Raw genomic sequence first — 24,593 nt, 5'->3', positions numbered from 1 at the left:
TATATATTTCTAGAATAATAAAAATTGTTCAAAGAAGATTCTAGATATTTAAGTAAAATCTTTTAACTGCAAGGAAGAAAATCTTTTTTCCCCATGTTAGGTAAAACTAAGCATTCCACAGGAATGAGAAAGCAAATGTGAAAAATAAGCTTGATTCTGTTAAAGGTTCATGTTGTCTATATACTAGTATACCAGAAGCATTTGACTTTACTGAACTATGTGACAAACTGAATTAATTTTAGTATTTCCATAAAACATTTTCATTCCAAAGTTAAAATGCTTTCTTTGGGCTTTAAAAAAAAACCCAACAGAGCCTTTTTAATGTTTTGTTTCCTGCTTTTGAATTCTGGCAGGTTTATGGAAGGATAAATTATCTGTTTTGACTATTAGAATAGTCATAATGAAAGCAATTAACATAGCATGAAAAGAATCTCCCTTCAAGTCAAAGGGGAAGTTCCCTTAGTTCTTGTGCCCATGTATGTCTTTTTATTTTGGTTAAGTGTACTCAGTGAGCTGTCTGATAATGATTAACTCCATGTTCCTTAAAGTTTTTGCATATACTGGCTTATTATTTATAGAAATGTTTTAGAGATCAGCCTTTTCTCCTTTAAAATATTAAGTGTAGCATAACTCATTGCAACAAGTGCAAATACCAGAAACATTACTAATTTTTAAATTTCTGAAATAACTTTACAACAATCATCCTAATAGCCAAGTATGCAAATGTATTTTTCAATTACATGCATTAAGTTTCTACTACCTCTTTCAGACATAGAACTCCAAAAGCCAAAAATATTTTAACTGCATATGCATTAGAAAGCAATGCCAGCCCTGATATATATAAAAATAAATATACCTTAAAAAGAGAGAGAGCATGCACACATGCAGCAAAGAATGCAGGAGACCTAATTAGAATGGAATTTAAACACAAATTGAAGGAATCAGCTACCCAGCTCTTACAGATGCAACTTCCTAGAAACATAGAACTTCAAATGTTGAAGTTCCATAGTTCATATACTTACTCAAGACACAGTCCTGAAAATGGTGCTAGCATTTATCAAAAAAACAGCAGCAATTTAATAGCACTTCTGACGTAAGGAAAATTTTATTATGGAATAAACTGGAAAGAAATATTGTTCAATTATGCAATCCATTTCCAGTGAATTAAAATTCTACCACTGCTGGCACCACAGAACATCTTCACATTTGATACAAATATGAGAGATCAGTTACAAGGTCAGTCAGACAAAAAACCAAACTTACGTTATATAATGCAGAACAGATTGTAAGCATAATTTTTATAAGCTGCAACTGCACTGCAGCTGCAAAGACTTGAACAAAGTACCACATAAATTTTTCCAAAAGATAATTAATCATAATACAAGCTTTAGACATTACAGTTACCAGCAACATTCTGCTAAGAAAAAAGGCTGTATATTCTTCTAACTTACAGTTTGAAAATGTAAGCTATTTTTCTAAACCTGAAGAGTTTAGAAAGTCTTGCACCCTCTTTCTACAGTAGAATATATAATATAGATAGTATTTTACATAGAATATCTTATAATTTTTTTTCACATTGTAATTAAACAGGCAAAATTTACATTTTTGTTTTGGTGGCAAAGATTTAATTTCAGACCCTAGTTTGAAGATGCTGAATCATAATCATACAGAAAGGAAACAGTGGCAGCAGCTGCTTCAGGAAGCATGGGTGCAAGCACATGACGACAAATTGGGCATGTTCCCGACTACAAAAAGAAAAAAACACAACCCAGGTCATTTGCACAGTTTGCTTTCAATTCTATTGAAAAGCTAAAGGTTATTACTTATGAAGTGCTTAATGTCTTCACAACTGCACTGTCTCAAAGTCCAACTTGACTGGATAGCTACCTGGAGCTAAGAGGCAGTAACAATTTCAGAACAGAGCTTTGTTTTGGTTTTATACCAGTTACACAGCAGATACATCAATCTCTCTGCAAAGTTTTCAAAGAATTGATTTTACAGGGTTGGTGGGTTTTTTTGAGGGACAGATAAAAAATAAACTACGTGCAGTCCAAATCTAACAGGAAGATTTTTGTCCTAGTTTTCAGCAAGAGCAGTTTACTCTTACAGTGGGAAGAGGTAAGACACATAATACAAGCAATAACAATGTGGTAATCAACACAATCAAAATAAAAAAAAATTATAAACCCACCAACAACTTATGCTAGATGTGTTCTGATCTGATCTCCCTAATCTGAATCAATTAATCTACCTCTTGTACCTCTTGAGGAAATGTGTTATACTGTAGCTCACTGAGAACTAGCAAGTCCAGGCTCATACTGTACGTAAAGCATAGTACAAGTGCAAGGAAAATATACCAATTTATTAATGACAGTTCTTTTAGCATAGCCTCAATGTGATGTAGGCCTTTTTAAGACATTTGGAAGGAAACTGATTACGGATTATGAAAATGAAATCTAATACAATATAGATTTACTAAAAGTAATTTCTTTTCAATTAATCTACAAGCATTCCAGTATTTCTCCTGACAACCTTAGCTACCACCATAAATGGACCTGACATTCTGGAAAGACAGATCAGATCCTTTACTCTTCTCAGAGAAAACCAAATCATCTTCTTTACTTCAAGGTATGAGTACAGTAAAGAGAGCTTTTCTTTTTTCTTGTACCAAAACAAGTTATAACTCATCCACTTCTTTCATTCTTACTAAAGGCAGACCATGTTTTTCCTCACAAAACCACCCTCTCTATTCAAGAAGTTGCCCGAGGTGAGTACAGATATAAATTACTTTTCTGACTTACACTAGAATTTGGTTGCATAATGCATAAAATTAACAGCCAGTTATTTCTTGGTTTTCATCCCACATGTTCAGAAAGTTACAATTCTTTCCAGAATGCAAATACCCCTCAAAAACCCACAAAACCTCCACCAATCCTGTAGTACTTACTTTCTGTAACCAAAGAGTTACACAAGGTTTGTGAAACAAATGACGACAGGGTAGCTGTGTTATGATTTCATCTTTCACATAGTCACTGCAACAGATAGTACAACACTGGTCTTGACCTACAGACATGATGAAGAAAAAGCATTATTATCTTGTTTTACATCTAAGATGACCTAATATTAAAATACATGTTGATACATCAACAGTGTCACTAATGATTACAAAATACAATCACACAGGCTCCAGTAAAGATTAGTTTTCCAAACTGACCAAAATTATATTCAGTCTGATTAAAGACTCAAAAGCTCTTAGACCAGCATTGCCAGCTGCATGGTAAGTATATTTAAATACTGCATCTATGTTATTACAGAAAGCTAAACTTGTTCTTATGAAATTTGTGGAAAGTAATTCTTAATTGTTTTTCCATACCATTGTGGTCATCTGTGATGATAATCTGTGGCAGGCTATCTATGGTTTCTTTAGTAGCTGGTGGATAAGCCTGTTCAACATCAAATCCAAAAGACTCCAAATGTGCCAGAGCAGTCTGAAAAGGGTGAGCAGAGACCAAGTTATCTTACAAACATAACATTCCATATAAAAACAAGTAAGGAGGAAAAAGGAATCCAATTCCAATATTATTACTTAAGAATTAAGTAATATATTCACTACTTCTCCCCCCCAAATATCACAATTGATTGTGACAGGTCTTCCCCACCACCCCAATTAAGATACACTTAAATTTTGGATGCATTACCATGCCACACACTTTTCAAATGTTTCATAGCTACAGAAAAATCGTTTACTGGATAGAGAAATTTTTGGAACATTTTCTGAGCTATAATAGACCCCTGAAATAAATTATGTTGTTATAGGTGACAGATCTGGTTAATGAATCTACTATTTTAGGTAAGAGAATTTTGGGAAATTTAAGGAAGTGGATTAAGTGAATCAGTAACAGGTTGAACTAAAGTCACAGTCATTACATAGATTATCAACGATGTTATAATTTAACTCAACCCAATCTGTTCATCAAATCAGATTAATACTTGAAGCTAGTCAAAGCTCAGACTTCTCCATTACAAAACCTCTGGTGCACAAATACTTATTACCAGGAAGCAGATGGGTTATTTTTTAAACTTGAAGCAAAAGCAGAGGTATGTTGCACCCATAAGGCAGAATCAGGCTAAGCAATATTTAAATAATAGCTGTTTGCCCTAAAGCCAGATCTAAATAATACTAAAATAGCGTAACTGGCAACAAGTAGCCTGTTAGAAAGCTGAGCATTAATATATAGATAATACGTGACTACAAAGTGGCAAACCAGCTTGGGGTATAGTTGTTCAAACAGAGAAAGAAAACACACATGCAAACAGTAAGATCTGGAAGGTGAGAGCAAAAGTTGTAGAACAAGCAGGAAAGGTATCCGTTGAAACTGAAATGTAATTATCCTGCAGAAAAATGCCTAGCAAAACCAGAACAAGTCCTGATCCCTAAAATAAGATGAACTGTGTCAAGAATGGATGAAATCACTCCCTTTACTCTTGGGAAGAGGGATGAGGAGCATTAAATACCAATCATGAAGAAAGACAACTAGCTTCAATTCTCCCTTGTCTCAACGAGCTCTCAAGCCTGATCACCTTGACCTTAGTTACTAAGATATCCCTCACTGCAATCTCCAGCTCCCTCCTTGATACATATATACAGCTGCAACAAACTACAGAACAAAAATTGTCATATTACAAACATTTTCTACACACCCTAAAAATGGAAAATCAGAAATTTTGTTTTCTAGCAGAAGGCAAAGACATCTTCAGCCATCTCTCTTACCCAAACTGGAAAAGTTAGTTGAGTTTGGTCTTTGCATCACAAACTGGTTTTGAAAAAAAGAATTTTTTTTCCCCTGACATTACATTGGACTAGCCATTGGCAAGTCTTGTTTTCTAGAAAGCAGAAAACATTATATCCTGATGCTGTCTACATCTTGCTGTGGCCATTAAAAGATAGGATCTCAGCAAACAATTAAAATTAATTCTGGATAGACAGACATTACAAAGCCTTTTTTCACTCACTTTCTATCAACTTCCAAAAACACTTGCAGTATTGCCTAAGAGAAATGTTGAACAGTTTTGGGTAATCCTTGCTCTTATTTTCTGAACAATTTTAGTAACCACCTTCATACTGGAAAGAGAGGTGCTCTATATATTCAGCTTCAGATTTGGAAGAAATATTTAGAATTCTTACTCAAACTTGTGTTGTCCATTTAGTCACAGTCAATATAGCTATTCCTTTTATTAATCAGTTACCATTTTCTGCTGACTAATTCCAACTATGCCAGACTTCTATGCCCACCATAAAGATACCCAAAGTGCTAATTTCAAGCACAAATACTACTTAAGAGAATTGGCTTTCCCTCTTGTTCAACATCCACAGTGAGCTGTACCACAGGTACCAGGGAAACTACTTTTGTAGTCATCTGCCTGCTTGCCAAGTGTGTTCAATGACTCTGTTCCTGGTGACACTAACATAATTACAGCATCTTCTCTGGCTAGGATGAGAAGCCATGCACATTGCCACCTAGGATTGCCTTTATGGGTCAGCTTGACAAGAGTGCGCATGTTTTCTTTGACAGAGTAACTAGGGAAATGTTGTTACTCAGTAATGAGAAAGAAAAGAAAATCAGAGCCATAAAAACCTCAGCCTCCTCTTGAAGTGTTAACATACAGATTAAAAAAAAAGATGGGATTATTTCCCCTCACTACAGAGATCCTCTTGCTTTGGTGCAAAGGAGGAGGTCCAACTGCTTCTGTAGTTCTGTTTTTTGAGGTAGTGAGAACCAGTAGCTATGAAAGAGACACAGAATTTTCTCTATACAGCTTCAAAATACTGCTTTTATAGTAAGGATATCAACAGACCTCCTACAAATTAACAAGAAGTTTTGAATTGTCTCTAGATGAGTAGTGCTAACAAGATCCTACACAGCTGAAGAAAACGCTGTGGTACTTGATTATGAATAATGCTGACCTCCCACATACCTTTCATATAGCTTGAGGGATGCACAATACCTGGAAATTGAATGACTGCCAATTTCAGGGAACAACCTTCCACCCCCTTGGAAAATCCCCATGAAGTTTATTAAAAATCATTGATTTTGCACACATCTATGGAAAAAAATTATCTACAATTGTTCCGCTGTCAGCTTTAGAAAGCTTTTTAATGCATCCATGGTATTTTGTCTGCAAACACACTATGACGTACAGTCTACCCTGTTCACCCCTTTTAACTAAAAGCTAGTAGTCACATTGCCCCTTGATGCCCCTGAACTTATGTCTCACACAAAGCATTCAACTTAATTATTGTAACACCATACTATAAGTCTACACATCATTTAACTCTTATTTTCACAAATACCCTGCAGGGGAGATTTCTAGCAGTGCAAGAATTGTCGCACTGCATCAAAGTGAATTTCAGCTAGCTCCATATTCACTCTGACAAGTGACCAACGTCAGGTAACACAGAAAAGACAAAGATCATAACCATACTGGTTCTCTGGTTTATCCAAAGTTAGACAGATGAAATGAGATTAGAACAAGGTAAAGATAAAAGGCTTTTTTGCTTTTGGGTGGTTTTTGTTGGGTTTGCTTTTAGGGGTTTTTTGAAACACATGGAGTCAAGACAATCACAGAAAAGTCTTCATCTGAGGAATAAGAGACATCCAATTGTACTCTTGCAAAAAAAAAGCTGGGACAATTCATAGGCACAGATCCAGGTATAAACGTCCCTTTGTTATATAGGGAATTGGCAACATTCTTTAAAATAATTCAAATGGCATATTTTTATACTGGTAGAAAACAGTATCTTTTCCCTTTTAAGAGAACACACATACTCTAAAATGAGTAGCACTGATCAATGACTTCTTGCACTACATTATTTAAAAGAACTTCCAACATTTTCAAGCTCGCAGACCTGAAAATTCAAGCTAAACCAGGAAAGTAATTTTTCCCTGATTCTTCTGATTTTCAGGTTATGTTGAAAAAGGATTCAATAATAAAAACTTATGTCACAAAATCACAGATATAACGCCACCAAGAATATTTTAATACCTCCATAGCTTGTTGTAAGTGCCCCTCTAGTGCCATAAATGTGAAAAAATGGGGATCCACATATGGAATGACTTGAGCAAGTCCCAGGCCATCACCAAACTCATCAAGTAGTCTGAAAAACATGAGTTAAGAAACATGGTCTTCATTTCAAAGTAAATACTACTATCATGAGGGCTGGGTACATCAAATTACAGCACATCACCTGTTAACAATTGTGTGTATACTCTCAGGAGATGGCTCGGTTGGGTTGACCTTGGCTGGCTGCCAGATACCCAATCAGCTGCTCTCTTACACCCCCCACCCCAACTGGATGGGGCATAAGTAAGACTAAAAGCTCATGGGTCGAGATAAAGACAGGGAGGCCACTCAATCACCATTCACAGGCAAAACAGACTCACAGAGGGGAAACCTTAAAGTAAAACCTTAAGGGGGAACTTTAACTAAAAGGTTGAACCAGATGATCTTTTGAGGTCCTTTCCAATCTGGGCTGTTCTATGATTCTATGAATTTATTGCCAATAAAACCAGATTTGGATTGTGAGAAACAATGACAAACACTAAAACACTTTCCTCAGCCCTCCCTTTCTTCCCAGGTTCAACTTCACACCTTCATTCCTGACTCCTCTGTGTTCCCCTACACCAAGCAGTAGAGAGGGACAGGGAATGGGGGCTGTGGTCAGTTCACAGCAGTTCCTCCCTGCCACTCCTTTCTTCTCACACTGTTCCCCTGCTCCAGTGTGGGGCCCCTCACACAGGCTGTAGTCCTTCAGCATAAACTTGCTGCTGCACAGGTCCTTCCCACAAACTTGCAGTCCTTCACTAATTGCTCCAATGTGGGCTTTCCACAGGCACAATTCCTTCAGCAAATACCTACCTGCTCCAACTGTGGTCCTCTCCCAGGGTTGCAGGGGAATCTCTCCTCCAGCACCTGGAGTACTGCCTCCCCCTTCTTCTCTGACCTTGGTGTTTGTAGGGTTGTTTCTCTCATCATCCTCAATCCTCTCTCACACTCTGCTGTGCTATATTTCTTACCCTTTCTTAAATACACTTTTGCAGAGGCACCACCCTACAGTGGGTCTGTTGCAGCCAGCTATGTCCCACACAGGGAAGCCCCAGTCTCTCCTCACAGAGGCCACCAAGCAGCCCCCCCACCAGCACCTGCTCCCAGTACAGAACATGATAGGAGTTTTTACTATTGACTACTCCAGAGGAAAAGAGCATACAGTTCAGCTAATAAATTTCATTTGTATGCTATTAAGCTCATTTTACAACTAGCATTCAGATTTTTATTACATCATGTGTCACAGTTCATAGCTTGGCAGCTGCTTCGAGTTCTGTTTTCAACATTCAGAAATCAAATCTTTTCAGAGACGAAATGCTAACACAGGCACAAGCAAAATCATGTACAGATCTATGTATGCTCAACAGACAAAACTTAAGATTACTAGAGATGCATCTTCCTTCATATTTTGAGTAATTGGGAAGCTTACTAATGCTAACCTCCAACATCTAAAAAGCAGTTTTGTCTACATCCTACAATTCCCTTGTTAGCTTGCTGCCAGGCACTGTAAGAACACATGCCTTCTAGCTTGGACTCTTATGCATTAGTCCCTGTTGTGCTTTTTCACAATGTAATTTCACAAGAAGATATCAGTGTTTTTGCTATGTCCACACTGTATTTTATATTTGTAATAGGCAGAATTACAAATAGCAAGTATTACGTCTCTCACTGGAAAGCATTCTGTCTAGCTCATTCATACTTTAAAAGAAGTGTACTGTATTATTCTAGGATTAGGCTGTGCAAGTGGCTGTGATCACTTCTTGGTATTTGCAGAATTTTTGTAAAAATATATTGTAATATTCTTCAGTAATCTAATGACAGAAAAATTGAACGAAGCATTCAAAATTATGATATTAGGTAAGTGCATGACATTTCAAAGATAAATAAAATAGGCTTATAACATCTAACTTAGAGTTGCAGAGAGGAAAAGCCCAATTATAAAATTTCACTGACTTGAATGCTGATTACATTCATAATGCTTTACTTTTGTTATACTTCCACTATACTTACCACCTGGAAAATTGAAAAAAATACACCCCATCCCTTGACTATTTAGTGCATCACAGTCTTCTCAGATCACAGGTTGATTTAGCAAGTCTACATCCCTTTTCTTCTCGTTAGAAAAAATAGCACTTGAACTACCTTAAGCCTTAAAACTCAGATTATCAGCCTTTGAAACAAGTGCATACTGGTAGCCATGAGTATTTTTGCTATCTTACATAACAATCAAAACAATAACTATAAAACCTCTGAAATTAATGCAGAAAACTATCAAAGGCATACCTCCATTCCACATCCAGGTCTTCACTCACACTGGAGTCATCCTCAAGGTTGTTATTTCCATCCAACAGGAAGAATCCAGGATGCATGAAATCACTAACTGGATCATCTTCATCACTGCTACTTTCTACTTCTTCCTGGTACTGTAACCAAGGAATCTCTCCTTCCTCCAGTAATGTCTGTTCCCTTCAAATAAATAAATGAAAAGCTAAAACTAGAAGTCTAAGAGACTGTACAAACACATGCAAGCAACAAAAGCTACACATACTACAAGAGCTGCAGCTGCACGTTTCTCAGACTGCAGAGTCTCAGGTTAGGAATTTAGTATTTGCTATAAAAAACCAAGAAACTCACAGTGGTATCTTGCTCCAGACTCAGAATCCAATAACACCTATGATTCTGTGGCAAAATTATTTGTCTAATGCTCAAGGCCAGCAGTACAGTAAGTAGTTTCCTTTGCATTTTCCCTAGTACAGGCAGTATTCCTTTTCTTATTCATCTACAAAGTCCTAAAGCTACTAAAAAGGCAGGCTCTCTTGACACCCTGGAACAGCCTTCATGGGGAAACTCAGCCTGAATGCAAAGATACATTTTTTGCAAGAGAAGCTATTTGTGTAAGGAGAAAGACTCCTTATTCCTGGATTTTCTACAGGAGCACAAGTCACCTGTACGTTTAGAACCACAGGGCTGCAACTCTCACTTTCCTTGAAGGGCAAATAAGCAGGAATCATGTTAGAAATGGGTACATTTGTAGGCTGTTCACATCAAAGAAAGCGAAAGAGCACACAGCTCCGTTGTTGTTCTGAAACAGATGAGTTTTCATAATGGTTTCATAAAGCCACTCTAATTCTCCAAACCTCAAAAGACAGCAATACTGAAAAAGCAGTAACAGTTCTGGACTGCTTGGTAATAGGTACTGTCTACCTAAGAGTGGGAGAAGCTGAAAGAACACTTAGGCATGGCTTGTTGCTTTATAGAGATCCAAACTAAGAAGGTCAATATTAGATGCTTAGGGGAAAAATCCAGCAAAACTTTCCTTGGCTATTTATAGCTACAAATTTAGCCTTGCAAGAAAGGCTGATGCATTCTATAAAGTACTGTATGACTGGAAAAATAAGTAAGTTCCCAGCAAGCAAGTAGTTCAAGTTTACTGTAATCACTGATAAGGCTGTAGAAATAAAGAGCAACAGTGGAATATGAGACACAATAAAGCAAAGAGATAAACAACTGCTTTGCAAGGAGTTCTAAAGCAGTAACAGAAGATACGTATGTAACATATGTCTTTACAATTAACTCGCCTAACTTGGCTTTTTAAAGTTGGTATATCCAGCCTGTTATCCTTATTGACAGTATGTGTCACTGCCCTCTAATTATTTCTTTCATAAAATAGAGTTGTTTGCACAACATGCCATTTTTTCCCCCTAATCTGAAATACATAAAACTACTTAGATTATTTTGATGTAGGCAACTGATTACTGCTAGTATAGTGACTAGTTTTAGTAGTAACTGATCTAGTAACTGATGTTATTCTGTGTTGCATCATGTGGATACCATGTTACCATTGATGTCAGAACTTACAGGAAGTTAGCTAATGAAACAAAGCCATACCCTCCTTGGAAACAGAAGTCTGTGTCCTCTTCTACACCACTGCTGCTGCTCTGCACTTCAGGCTCATGTTCCTCCCTGCCTGGAACAGTCTCCCAGCTCTCATCACTTGAGGCTTGGTCTTTTTCTCTAGGAATAAAATAGGCAGGCACAGCTGTAGACCATTCCCCATCACTGCATTCTGAGCTGCAATTTAAACAAGGCAACGGGGTGTGAATTTAAACACTGTTTTAGGGGAAAGAAAAGAAACACTAACATTCTGTGATATCCTACTTTTCTACGAACATTGCTCTCAATATAGACTATTTTTTTCCAGGAGAAATTAATTTTGTACTGTTTATAGATGTATTAAGGCAAGCATACATAAAGAGATGATTAAAAAATCAGTTCCTAAGAAAGAATTCTGCCTGTCCCACTTTGCAAAAATGTTTTGTTCCTCCCCCTCCACATTTGCAGAGTACATAAAACAACTGAAGAATATAAGCCCAGACCCATTATACACATCTGCCTCCTAGCACACAAAGGGAAAACACCAGCAGTGACATTGAGAACATTAATGCTTGCCTAACAAACAGTAAGCTATGTCAGCCTTACCTCTCAGACAAATAACACTTAAAGTAAAATCTCTAAACCATACACAATGGTCCTCTTTTTTTAATCATACAAAGATACAATGGATGGCTTACTACAAATCGTATAATTCATTAGCGCGTACAGATGAATGGCAGGAAGTTTTTCAAAGAGAATTTGCTCAGCCACCACAGAGAAGGGCAGTAAATAACAAGCTGTGGGCAGCTTAAACAAAATAGTGATGTTAGCAGCATATTAAGAAGGATGAACTTATCTGCTACTGCCTTTAGTAATACCACTTAGAAGGTTCACTCAAGACTAACAGTGACACTTGACACCTAACAAAATTAGAACAGTCACTTGTCACTTCAAAATGTTACAGGAAACTAATAAATATGTGAACAGCAAACATGCTTAATAGAACACATCTTACACAAGAATCCGTAACACCTGCAGCTCAGAGTTTTCAACGTACTAAACCTGGTAAGTCTATGTGTATCAGTGTTATCTCCCCATCTACAAACTCATTTTAAATGACTCCTATATAATACTGCAAGCAAATGCCAAGAATACCCACTATTTAATGAATTACAAGTACTTTTGAAAAACTGCACATTATATACTGCAAGTTTTACAAGAATATGGAATATCAAGACACACATTATGTGGACGCATTTTAATTTGAAGCAGGAAAAGTGATGAAATGGCAATATTAATTAACTTTGGGTTAATGTAAAGGACCACTTTAAAATAGAAAACATATCTGTTAAGAAATTCTGAGATGCAGTCTACTGCATCTTATATTACACCAACTAAAGCTGAATACCAACTTTCTAGAACCTTTTGTTTTGTCTGTTTTTTTTTGTTGTTTTAAAAAGGCTAAAGCAGTAAACTGTAAGGCTAGCCCAAATATTCAAGTCTCCTATTTTACAATCCAGGAATGATTTCCAACACACTTCATAATAATATGCCTATGTTGTTAGTCAAATCTGTTCTCTTTAAAGTTTATAGAGAAACACTAATTCAAACCAGAAAAGAGGATATGCCAAAGTCATTAATACTGAACAAAGGAAGAACAATGAATATGTATATTTCAAAATTTAGGATTTAACTGTGACGAATTCTGCAGAGAAGCAGAACATCACTTAATGGTTACAGCATTACAGACTTGCCACTTGCCAAAAGCATAACACATGAACTTAGCATCTGCACATGGATTTTCTGAGAATAGCCTCTCCCCTAGCTCTGTAGCCCCTCTCCTCTGTATTTGCCATATGATCCAAAAATGATCTCTCTCTAAATGGAGAGCGCTAAAGAATACGATCCTCATCCCACCATCCCTGCACTCTGGGGACCTACTATGACCCTTCCAACTTAGAGCACATGTGGTTCTAACAAAAATGTAAGACTTCCTTTCCTCACAGACCTTCTACATGCTAACACCATAATAGCTGGGCACTCCTTGAAGCAAAAATGTGAGGTGAAGGCCCAGGCTGCAATCAGTAAGGTGAATTTCTCCCTGGGTTGGAAAGACATGAAAGTTGAGTTGCAGGGTATAGCATGACACATGTCAATTCTACTTTTTATGCAACTACATATTTAAACATGTAATATGGATTAACCCTTTAAACATAAAACTTTACCTTTTGCAAGTGGAAAAACATTACTCCTTTATGCAGAGTAATCATTGACATTTTGCTTCATAATTCTTTTGAGGGTTTAGAACACAAATTATGGTTTAAGTTAAAGAACATATGCTTCCTGTTTAGTGGTTCAGTTATTGCCATCATGACAAAAAGTCATTTTCAGATATGTAATCTCTATTTCTTTTTGTTATGATACAACAATCCATCACTTTGCATCACGGAGGCCAATGCTATAATTGTAAACTACAGTCCATTTCCTCTATTGCGTTTTAATCTTCCAGTGGCAGCATTTCAGAAGTGGAAAAGATTACACAGTAACAAACATTTTTGAAAAGTAAACCTTACACGGGAGGAAAGGATTCATTTGTAAGTCTGCCTATATCTTTAAGAAAAAAGAAAATTAAGTCTACTAACCCATTTTAAAATGCCTTAAGGATTTTTTTCTCTCTCATAACTGGGACTGCACTATTTTAAGGACAAGAGTTTATGCAGATCAATTCTCATGCTATGCTCTCCACAAAAGCAGTGGAAACACAATCTATTAGGCTACTTAACACATGAAGCCTAATAGCAAGCACACACACAAAAAAGCCACATCAGCATCCAGAAGACCTGACTTGTATAGAATGTATAGAATCAACAAGATGAAAGCAAGCTAGAAGAAAAATAGAAAAAATACAATCAAACAAAAGCCATTACAAACACTGCTGCATTTACCATAAATGACCAGTAGGTTAGAAATTTTTTACCCTCAAATAGTTCAGTTACATAAGAACTTCTTACTGTGAATTGTAGTTAACAGCATTATATGAGGAAAAGTTAATCAACGTAAGGTTTCCACATTAGTTTGTCTCCCGGGTAGAGAGCTCAAAACAGAAGGAGCCTGAATACTGCTCCTGGTGTCCAGGTTGGAGCTATTTGTACATCTGAAACTGTATTCATTAATAGTTACTTTGGAAACATGTATTAGTCTATAAAGACTTTTCATTAAAAGAGGGGATTATAAGAAATCCTATCAGCTTATTCTTCAGATATGTCAAGGACAAAAAATAGAGACAAGAACATACATAGGTTGTTATGCAGAATATTGGGATTTGATGGCAAAAAGAACAAATTCTGAAAATGAAAGTTCTCTTCAAGACTTGTTAAAGACTCATAATTTGCCAGAAGCCATGCTGAACAAGGTTTTCACTCTCTACTCTCCATCTGCTCACTAAAAATAAAACAATAAGCAAGTAATCTTCCTTAGTGGTAAGGCACTTTGACCCTAAAAATAAGGAAAGGCTTTTTACGTTACCAGAAAAATGTACATTACCATTTCTTTAGATGGACTTGAGGTAGGGTGAAGGAGAATTGAAAGGAAAAGCTGGCACTTTGTTATCTGATCGTATTCTGAAACTGCTTGAGTTTATGTCCCATTTGCTATCAATTTACTCAGATTTGCACACTATTTATACAAAAGATTCAGTATTCATACAGATATAAAAGTGAAATTTTACCTGTCTTCATCTTTGCAAGACACTGAGAAGGATCTCCTGCAGTCTTCAAGTTCATCCCAGAAAGTGCTGTCATCTAGCTCATCTTTTTGTTCTCGAGCTGCTGCATTTTTACTTAGGTCTACTTCTGTGTACTTGCAATGACCTTTGTATTCTCTTGAGTCAAAGAACATACTAGAACTCATCTCTTCTTTGCCATTTCTCAAGGCAAACTCAGAACAGCCATGTTGGACTTCAGCAATTTCACCTCTCCTCCAGGAACCACTTTCCTCTTCGTCATCATTAGGGAGAAGCTTCTCTCTCTCCAACTGGTTTGCAGTATTTTGTTTTCTTATTTTAGGTCTCACTACTAACTCAGGTGAATTTCCTTGGTCAGTCTTTCCATCATTGACATTTAATTCATTAGCAATTGCTACAGAGGTTCCAACTCCAACATCCACTACCTTTACTTGCTGTGTTTCACAACTGGCATCCCTGAAGTTGCTTTTTGATATAGCTTGATCTTCAGCAGAAAATTTAAATGTCCTGTTGTTTGGATGTGTCAAGTCTGAATCGATGCTAAAATATCTCATTAAAGGTATTGGTCCTACTTCTTCACAACATTCTCTAGAAACACTGTGGTTGAGAGTGGACCATCGGGACTCTAAGTCAGTAAAAGACTCTACACCTTTTTCTAACTCAGAAAGCATGTTATCTAGTGTTTCCTGAAATACACCTGCTTCTTCTCTTGCCAAAGGAAATCTGCCTTGAGCATCATCTTCCTCTCCATCACTGCTATCTGGCTCATAAGAGTCAATGTTTACAAAAGCAATTGCATTCTGACCATTCAAATCATTACGCCCTCCACACGCATATTCTGCAAGGCCATCTGAATTTTCATAAGGATTCATAAAGTTCCCTGAGATTTTGTTGCCTTCCAGACCATAAGAGAATAGAGAAAATGGCACCATGTTTGCTTCAAAAGTTTGGTTCAATACATTTTGGTAAACATGTTCTCCTGTTCCAGTATTTTCTAACAATGGGTCATCCAATACACCAGAAGAAACTTGAACCAATGGACTGGAACCTTCACAGAAAGGTGTAAGAAAGAATGCATTTGAATTGTCAAAAACAATAGAAATACTCTCATCTGCAACAGCTGTTCATGAAAAAGGATAACTCACTAGAACTGCAGTGCAATTTGATAGAGAAACATTTACCAGATATGCAGTCATTCTTCACTAATATATTTACATTCTCATTTACGTAAACTAAGCATTTAGAAATATATTTAAACAATACAATTTCAGTTCAGCCTGATAGCAAAAAACCCAAGTATTAAAGGAACATGTTCATAAGTAGCATTTTTACATTGTTTATGTAAAAGTTAATTTTAAGATGAGAACAAGAAATCTGAAAAAACAGTAGATTAAAAAAGCCGCAACATCTCTTTCCATAAGTTAAAAATTTTACTATCCATTCATTAACTGGATAAATTGTGCCTCCTGCCACACACAGATTAAGCCACTTACTGCTACTATAGATTACAAAGTAATAGTACTATTTTGTACATGAAGCTGTGAATTCAAATCCTCATAAGAAAATAATAGCAGGGATGAATATGGAATTACAGTTAGTAGTTACCATCATCACAAATTCAGTTTGGTTATATTACACTTGAACACCTCTTGCATAAAGGGACAATAAATAACAAACCCAGCAGCATGAGTTAAAGAAGGTAAAATGTATACTACTGCTGCTACTACAAAATTAATGCATAGTTTAAGTCATTTATAAACTCCTAACCAAGGCAACAGTCCAAATTATTTTTGAACATACAATGGCTTGCATAACTTGATGAGAATACTTGAAGTTTTTAAGTCAATATTAAGAGATGTGGAAACTTAACTACAAGACAAAAACAAAACAAAACAAGACATGCATCATTAATTGAAGGGATTCCCTAGCATGGTATTTTAAAAACAGTAGAGGTAGGAAAACATGTAAAATAAATGTTCTGGGTTAAAAAAAAAAATCTAATCTAAATAGCTAATCCATGCCTAAATCAGGAATTCATGTCACTGGACTTTTATAAGAGCTGTGCCTCTCAGCACTAGAAGCCTGGCTTGCAGGAAGTAATACTGTAACCTTACATTTTATCTAATTAAAAACTTGAAGCTCCTTCACAAAATTGCTAACAGCTGAGGTTGGCAAGCAGGCTCTTCTGGATATCATTCAGTCCACCCTTCTTGCTCAGAGTTACCAATTCCAGTCAGATTTTAGTATTTCCAAGTATATCTCCTTCTACCTGTCTTCCACAGTTGCTTAGATGCATGTAAGATGGCAAACTAATTAGCAAGCAAATATGCAGCATATTTTAAGTAGCACCCACCCACCAAAAAATAAGTATCAACTGGGGAGAAAAATGTAACCTAGTTGAGGTAAGGGAAATAAATCAATCCAAAACATTGCTCAAAGAGAAATCGGAAAAGCTGTAATAAAAAAAAAGACCAAATACAAAAGGAAAGGCATTTTGTTATTAGACTTAATACAGAAAATTAGTCACTCTTAGAATTTATATTCAAAGCAATTGTATTAAGAACAAGGAGATAATACACTCTAAACTATATATTTCTTATGACTCCTAAAATAGAATGCTAATTTCTGAGTAAGTGAAAAGAAGAAAGGTGGCAGCATTATAGAAAGAGACAGCAGGAAGATCTCCACAAGCATCAACACTGCCTCACGGGAAATAAACTTTTAACTAGAACAAAGTGTAGAAAATGGATGAAGCACTGACAACTGCAAAAATGTTCAAGTTACAAAAAAAATAAAACCACCCCAAGATGATCTACATCATATAACAGTCTCCAAGAACAATGGCATATGACAAAGTTAAATTAACACTATGCTATTATTAAAAAAAAGAAAACTAGAAGGAAAAAGCAGTTGCAAAATAGTCTATAAAGGAAGGAGAAAAAAATACTAGTTTGGAAGACCTGATTTTTTTTTTTTTTTGCAGAAGACCTCACATATTCAGGTAGATGGGACTACTTGTTACTAATCCAACAAGCCATTTTGTATTTCTCTATGAAATTGTTAGTCAGATCCTAAAGTCACAAGAGACATTTTGGGAAACACTAATGTTCAACATTCATTAAACAAGAAAGGGAAGTGGTCTGACTGGTATAAAAAAAAAAGAGAACCTTAAAGATGTTTTATAGGCTTAAACTAATTTCCACTGAACTTCAATAAGGTTGACAGACAGAACAACCTGGTCCATAACACATCAAATATTTCACTGCCTAGTTCCAAATAGAAGGTTAGCATAGTTATCCTCTTCCAAATGTGATTTGTAATTTGATTTGAAGACAAAATAATTTGAATTATACAATGTTATGGCTATCTAGTTGGTTAGAATGTATTAATTCATTCAGGAATGCACTTCTTCATGCAAAAGTAAACAGCCTAAGATAGCCTATACTTTAATTTGACTTCACTCTAAGTTTCATTCTATAAAGCTATATGAAATGTACTTTACATGTGTTACGTGGCTACTCTCTTCCCTTCACATTTCTCTATGTGCCTTCCCCCTCCACCCCCATACATCCCAGTTCACAATTAATGACACATACACAAAGACACAGACATACATAAAGAATTCTGAACATCCTCCACTTCTAATTGCTGGCTGGCTTCATTGTGTTGATGTTCATCTCTGATTTGGCTATTCAAAGATGGTCTAAAACTGACATAGGCATGTCTTCTTCCATATCTTCTACCTGTGACAGTTTGATATCCTCCTGCTGGTTTGGGCCAAGCAGGTTTGCCAGCTTCTTGACCCATCACTGCATGAGATTATAGAGGAAAGAAAAAGACACAGAGACCATGTTAGACAACAATGTATCTTTACAAATTCCCTCTTCCCCAACACTTTCATATAATTTTTTTTGCAAGGAACTTCCCATTTCTCTTGCTTCTTGAGCTTCACTAACAACACAATTATTAAGAACCTGAGTGCTCTGGGCACATATGTTATGAAAGCACATAACAGAATGTTCATCTACAGTAAATAATACTGACAAACACTGATCTTGCTCCCATCTTAACATGTTTGGATTAAACAACAGACTTTATAAAAAAATTTAAAAATCAAGTCCAGATATCACATATCACTTTTTTTTTTAAATGTAATACACTTCTGCAGATACTTCTGACAACACATCACCCTGCAAAAAACATTTGCAAGCACTATAACGAGAAAGCCTTCAGGTAATGCAGCACAACTCAGCACAATAGCTAGCTTATCTCTGTGACAGGAGAAGTACAATTAATCAAATCACACCTTCTGAAACAAAAGTCCTAAGTCCCAGGGAGAAGGATTTATTCCTTACACTCGGTAGTATGTTCAGGGATGGCCCTAGAAGGCAATTGCCCACATAGGGCTCCTATTATTGCAGCAGTACTCCATATGAATGAATCTTCATGCTTTTACCAAGAAAACATAGTACAAGAAAACTTAAAAAAAACAGCAAGGGAAAGCTGCCAACATGGTAATGGAAACAGAATACTACAGAGGTAGTATCAGCTGTTAATAATCTAATACAAGTGCTCATGTACAAAGTTTGTTGCTTGTACAAATGCAATTAGAAATTCCGTATTTCAGATGTTCAGTAGCTTTTCCATGACCCTTTTAATCTTTACTACATATGGAATTAACATAGTAGCTTTTCTGTTCTTGAAACTCAAACTGAAAAGGTGACATTAAAGTCCAAGAAGATATGGTTTGCAACCATTAACACAGAGTGTTCTGGACTTCGGAAAAAAAAGAAAGCTTTCTTTCTTTCTTTCCTGGGTGTTAAACCAATCTCTTCACTATGCTTAAAAAGAGAGTATCTATATGCAAAGACACCATTCCTTAGCAGTTATTTTATGCAGCTTCAAGTTAGTATAGCCACTAGTTTGGCTGGTACTTGCAGTGTATAGACTGCCTGAAAGATACAACTTGCACACATGTACCAACTGTCAAATAGTCCAAGCAGGTTTTTTTCCTTTGTTTTTCAAACTAGCACCACCATTGAGGCTGTAGTTTTGCTAGGACTGACATACAGGAAACTAACTCTGTTGCTGCCTACCTAACATAAAACATGAAAAATGAAATGCAAGGAAAAAAATGAAATATTTTTGTTGGGGCTACACTCTCAGAAACTACATGATCCCTTAAAAGCTTTACAGAAAAAACAAATAGGAGAAAGCTACCTATTGTAAACTACAGCTTCTAGTAGAAGCCAGTCTTAAGATGTTCAGACACATAACATCCTAGAAGAATTTGGTCTACAATTGCCAGCATGGAAATTCGGAAAACATTTCCAAGCAATCTGCACTTCAGTCAAATTTCTGTGGAAAAAAGTCCAGGTATTTTCTGCCTGATCTTACCGACAGGAAAGAAAACAACAACAACAACAAAAAAAAAGACAGAAACATGAGTAGTATAATGATGGTGGAAGATTAAGGGCCTCAAGAAAAATGCAAGTTCTAGGAAACAAAAAATAATCACTTTCTTTCAGCCTGACATGGGAAAAAAATAAGGTTGGAATAAATCAAACAAAATTACACTCACAATAGAACACCTGCCACAAGAGTCTAAAATATTACTGTTTCATTCCCAGGTTGACAGCAACAGTGAAGATACTTTCAGTCTTTAAAACTAAAAGGCAAATATTTACAATTCAATTGCTTAAAATTGCAACATTTAAACAAATTATAACATGAGGAGTCTTTTATCTAATGTTATCAGCTTCACTTTTTTTATCTTTAGCCAATTCTAAGAAACCATTTGCTACAAAAATGTTGTGCTATAACTTCCCACAGCATTTCTGTGGCTCTAATTGTCTCTTAAAACATATAATCCTAGTCATGTCTTCTTTCCACTCTTCTTCCCACACATGAAATCTCTCCAACCACAGCCCAGTTTCATGAACACTGCAGAAATCCAAACATGTTCACCACTAGCTGAAATACGGTCGTACTGATTATTCCACAGACCTGGGATACAAGTCAGTTGAACCTCTGCAGAAAAAAAATCAGAAAGTGTCAGAGGCTTTTTTGTCACCTCCCTATGAAGCTCTATGTAATTTGATTACACATCATCTCCTTTGAAAATATTTTCAGGTATTTGTCCAAACCTGCCCATCCACATTAAGCAACAGAAGCTAAAATGGTCAATTTATTACTAACTATACTACTCCTGCAATCCTTCGAAAGCTGAAAACGCTCTACCATCTTTGCCAAAAAGTTTTTGCAACTAATGCAAGAAAAAGGGGACCAACAATTAATTTTCTTAGTAAGATTATTAACTAGCTGACAAATTAAGTCAACAAACAAGTCATGTTTATTCAAGTAAGCTCTGACAAGTCTTAAATTTCCACTGATTATAGCAGGGCTGGTTAGCAGACTGCCAGAGGGAGCTGACAGTAAGCAGCCACATCTGAACTTGCAGAGCAGAATCCAACAGTTAAATTAGTAAATCAGCACAGCAACAGAGCAATCTGCCCTCAAACATGGTAATACAAGTGGTTGCAACAAGAGAGATAAAAATACAGCATAACTGCCTAATTCTTAGTTTTAAAGCAATATTGTTCAAAACCAGATGTCCACTCAAGAGAGTAAAACTCTCTGAATGCAAGTGTTTTATTTTTTAAAATTGATGTTCACAGCATGCAAAATCTTTAAAGCTGGGTGCAATGCACTACATTTTTTGTTCCAAATAATTCTTGCTCATACAGTTCTCATCTTGTATTCAATTGTTCTTTAAAAAATACATCATGCAGTTATTCTTCTGCCCTGAGAAAGATTTATTGGAGCAATATAGCGAAAGCTTTCACCATTTACTGAAAGTTTGGTTTACAGAAGAGGTTAACTTCTACCTAGACACAAAGTATCTCAAAATAAGAGAAGGAGACATGCAATTTTTTGCCTACCTGCCTAAAATGGGCAGCATTTAGGCATCTGAATCCAGAGACCAATTTACAAGAAACTCTTCAGGCAATCAAGTTCCTGAGACACATAATATCCTCTCTCAGGTCCTTCTTCCACACTAACCCAACCTTAAAAGTGGGTATTGCTCTATCTTCTTTCAGAAGTTCAGGCCTGTTCAAAAACACACCCAATACCTGCTAACAAGACACAGTTCTGCAAAACTAACCAGTCTTAGAGATGCAACACACCACTGACTAAATAACCAAGGTAGGGGAAACAGGCTATTTATTCACTTAGGCTAAAGATGTTTATATATACACCTCCATCCTTTCAAAGGGGTACTAGTCACCTGAATTCCTCAAAGGATCATTAGCAGCTGTCATAAAGCAGAAAAGCTTTTAGATTACCAGAGCTGGATTAAAAAAACATGGGAGAGTATCTCCTAAAATGCACAGTGCACAAACAGGTAGGTCCAGGCTTTCCCAGGCACTGCCTCATTCACTGACACACAGCAGCATCCCTTTTTACTTCTACAAATGCTGCACTAAAGACACCACTCCCTAGAGCCAGCAAACTACAGGCTATAACACAGAAAGCCTGAGAATCTACACCCAATCCACCTGACTTGCGTACCTAACTTATGTCCCACAAAAAACCTCACTGTTTTTCCAGAAGTAACACAGTGTTCAAGGTTAACTGTACATGAAAAAAAATATATCACATAACCCTAGAATCCTCACAAGGACATTTTCAGTTTAAGTATTCCATCAGATTTACCAGAAACTTGTTCTTACCCTATTATGTCCAATTTTATTTCCTTGGTATCATTCATTCACACACAGTCACCTCCTAGGTCTATTATATACCCCCACAGGGGGAAAACAAAACTAGGAGTGTGTGGCACAGGGAGAGGGATGGTCAGGGGGGGAAGCAGGTCAAGGGAAGCTGGGGAAAAGCAGTCCCAAGTGTTTTTCATCCCAAAGAGGGGAAGGGGGTCATCATTTTCTACTGTAGAAGGTATTTCACTAGCTTTGAGACATGAAAAATGAGCTTCAAATAGCTAATAAGTATTTTTTTCAATCTTTTAATACCTCAATTTTTTTCTGCTCTTCCTCAGATTTTTCCCAGCATTCTTAAAGAACTCACATGCATATTTTGGCATGCATGTAATACTGACACAATTACTGTTTTCTATGTTACTGTCTTAAAAAAAATAATCTGCATTTACTCCCAGAAAGATAGGAATGTATTTGGCTGTCAAATGGCTGAAACTTAAAAACAACTCACATTCTTGACACCCACTCCCTTACCAGACTAATTCTGAATCATAATGAAAGTACATCCCTGATCAACTGAGATAAAAGCTGCAGGTAAAAATATTCACATTATCTTTTAAACTGTATTATCCAATATTCTTTATCTGTAACTAATATTCTAAATCTCTGTATTTCCTACATGTATTGAAAGCTTCCAAGAGCCGATGAATTGAAAAGAAATTTGAATTAGAATGGAGAATTTTCAGTTTTCTAAGCACCACTGCTCAGGACAGTGGAGAGATTCTTCCATTTCAGTTAACATAAGAAAGGCATGGAATAATCCCAAAAAAGGGAGAAAAATATTTCAGTAATTTAAAACAACATATTATTGTCACAATTTCCCTCTCTTGCCCCTATGGTCAGATTAACATTGAAATTCTTTAAATGTTTTATTATGCTCACAAGCTTCAAACTACATATAGTGGCAAATTTCCACTCAAAACAATGAATCTTTGGTTAGAACTTGCCTTCACTGTCTGGGATTTATCTAAACCTCAGAAAGCCATATGTCAGTCTAAACATGGTAGGCAGCTAAGCACCACACAGCCACTTACCCCCACGCTCAGGGGGACAGAGGAAAGAATCAGAAAAGTAAAAGTGAGAAAACTTGTGGACTGAGGTAAAGACAGTTTAATAATTAAAAAAAAAAATTAAAAGAATAGAAGGGGAAAAGAAACAAAAGCAAGGGGAAAAAAAGTGATTAAAAAACCCCAATTGCTCACCAACCACCAACTGATGCCCAGACAGTTCCAAAGAGCAAGCAGCCGGGAAAGCCACCTTTCCCTCCAGCAGTTTTCTTGCTGAGTGCGATGCCTACAGTCTGTAGGCACTTTTGTTCAGTTGGGGTCGGCTCTCTCACCTGTGTCCTCTCCCAACATCTGGTGCACCTGCAGCCCACTCACTGGTGGGGTGGTGTAAGAAGCAGGAAAGGCCTTGACTCTGTGCAAAGCACTGCTCGACAAGAACTAAAACATACCTGTATTATCAACACTGTTCTCAACAAAAAATCCAAAACAAAGCCCCATACTAGCTACTACAAAAAAAAATTAACTCTATCCAGCAGAAACCAGTACATCATATCATAAGCAAAAATTAAACATTTTTCTAAAGGATCAGGTTTATTGATCCAAAAATTCCTTCCTCCAAGTCTTTGGTTTAGTTAGTGACTTAGGCTGCTCACTAGGATATTTGAGAACACAGCAGCGATCATTTCCATAAGCAGTATCAGCTCAGTTACATGTACTCTGAAAAATGGACTATGCTTCAGGGATTTATTTTTCAGGCATTAATTATTACCTTTTCATTAACCTTCCAGGTAATTTTGCACTCTCCTTTAAGCTATAGATTCCACTAAGTCAATGTTTTTACTTAGTATAGTTCCTTCTCTTTGCCTGAGGCTGAAAGCAGCCTCAGGTTCAAGTTCAATAAGGTGGCAGGCTGGCCTATTACTGAATTCACTTTAAATGAAAATAAAACTTTTTTTTTACCTGTCAGATTACCAAAAACAATTTTGTTAGTGACTGGAAACAGCAGCTGGTTTCTTTAAACCTTTAAACAGATTGACTGGTTTAGGTCTCTGGAATCTCAATAGTGCAAAGGATCCTTTCAGCAAACATGAA

At 36.5% G+C, this 24,593-nt stretch overlaps 1 protein-coding gene across 1 annotated transcript; it reads right to left on the bottom strand.

The window, feature by feature from the left end:
* Positions 1-1,637: 1,637 nt before the first annotated feature.
* Positions 1,638-18,526, bottom strand: PJA2 (praja ring finger 2, E3 ubiquitin protein ligase). The gene is made up of 8 exons (XM_010288970.1): positions 18,316-18,526; positions 14,705-15,767; positions 10,993-11,175; positions 9,388-9,570; positions 7,045-7,156; positions 3,374-3,488; positions 2,948-3,063; positions 1,638-1,745 (listed from the first exon to the last, which is right to left on the bottom strand). Exons 1-8 carry the CDS (start codon positions 18,524-18,526, stop codon positions 1,638-1,640), a joined length of 2,091 nt encoding a protein of 696 aa, XP_010287272.1.
* Between the last annotated feature and the right edge of the window lie 6,067 nt (positions 18,527-24,593).

This window comes from Phaethon lepturus, unplaced genomic scaffold (assembly GCF_000687285.1).
Source record: "Phaethon lepturus isolate BGI_N335 unplaced genomic scaffold, ASM68728v1 scaffold27060, whole genome shotgun sequence".
Taxonomy (NCBI): Eukaryota; Metazoa; Chordata; class Aves; order Phaethontiformes; family Phaethontidae; genus Phaethon; species Phaethon lepturus.
This window is presented reverse-complemented; position numbering and strand designations above follow the sequence as displayed.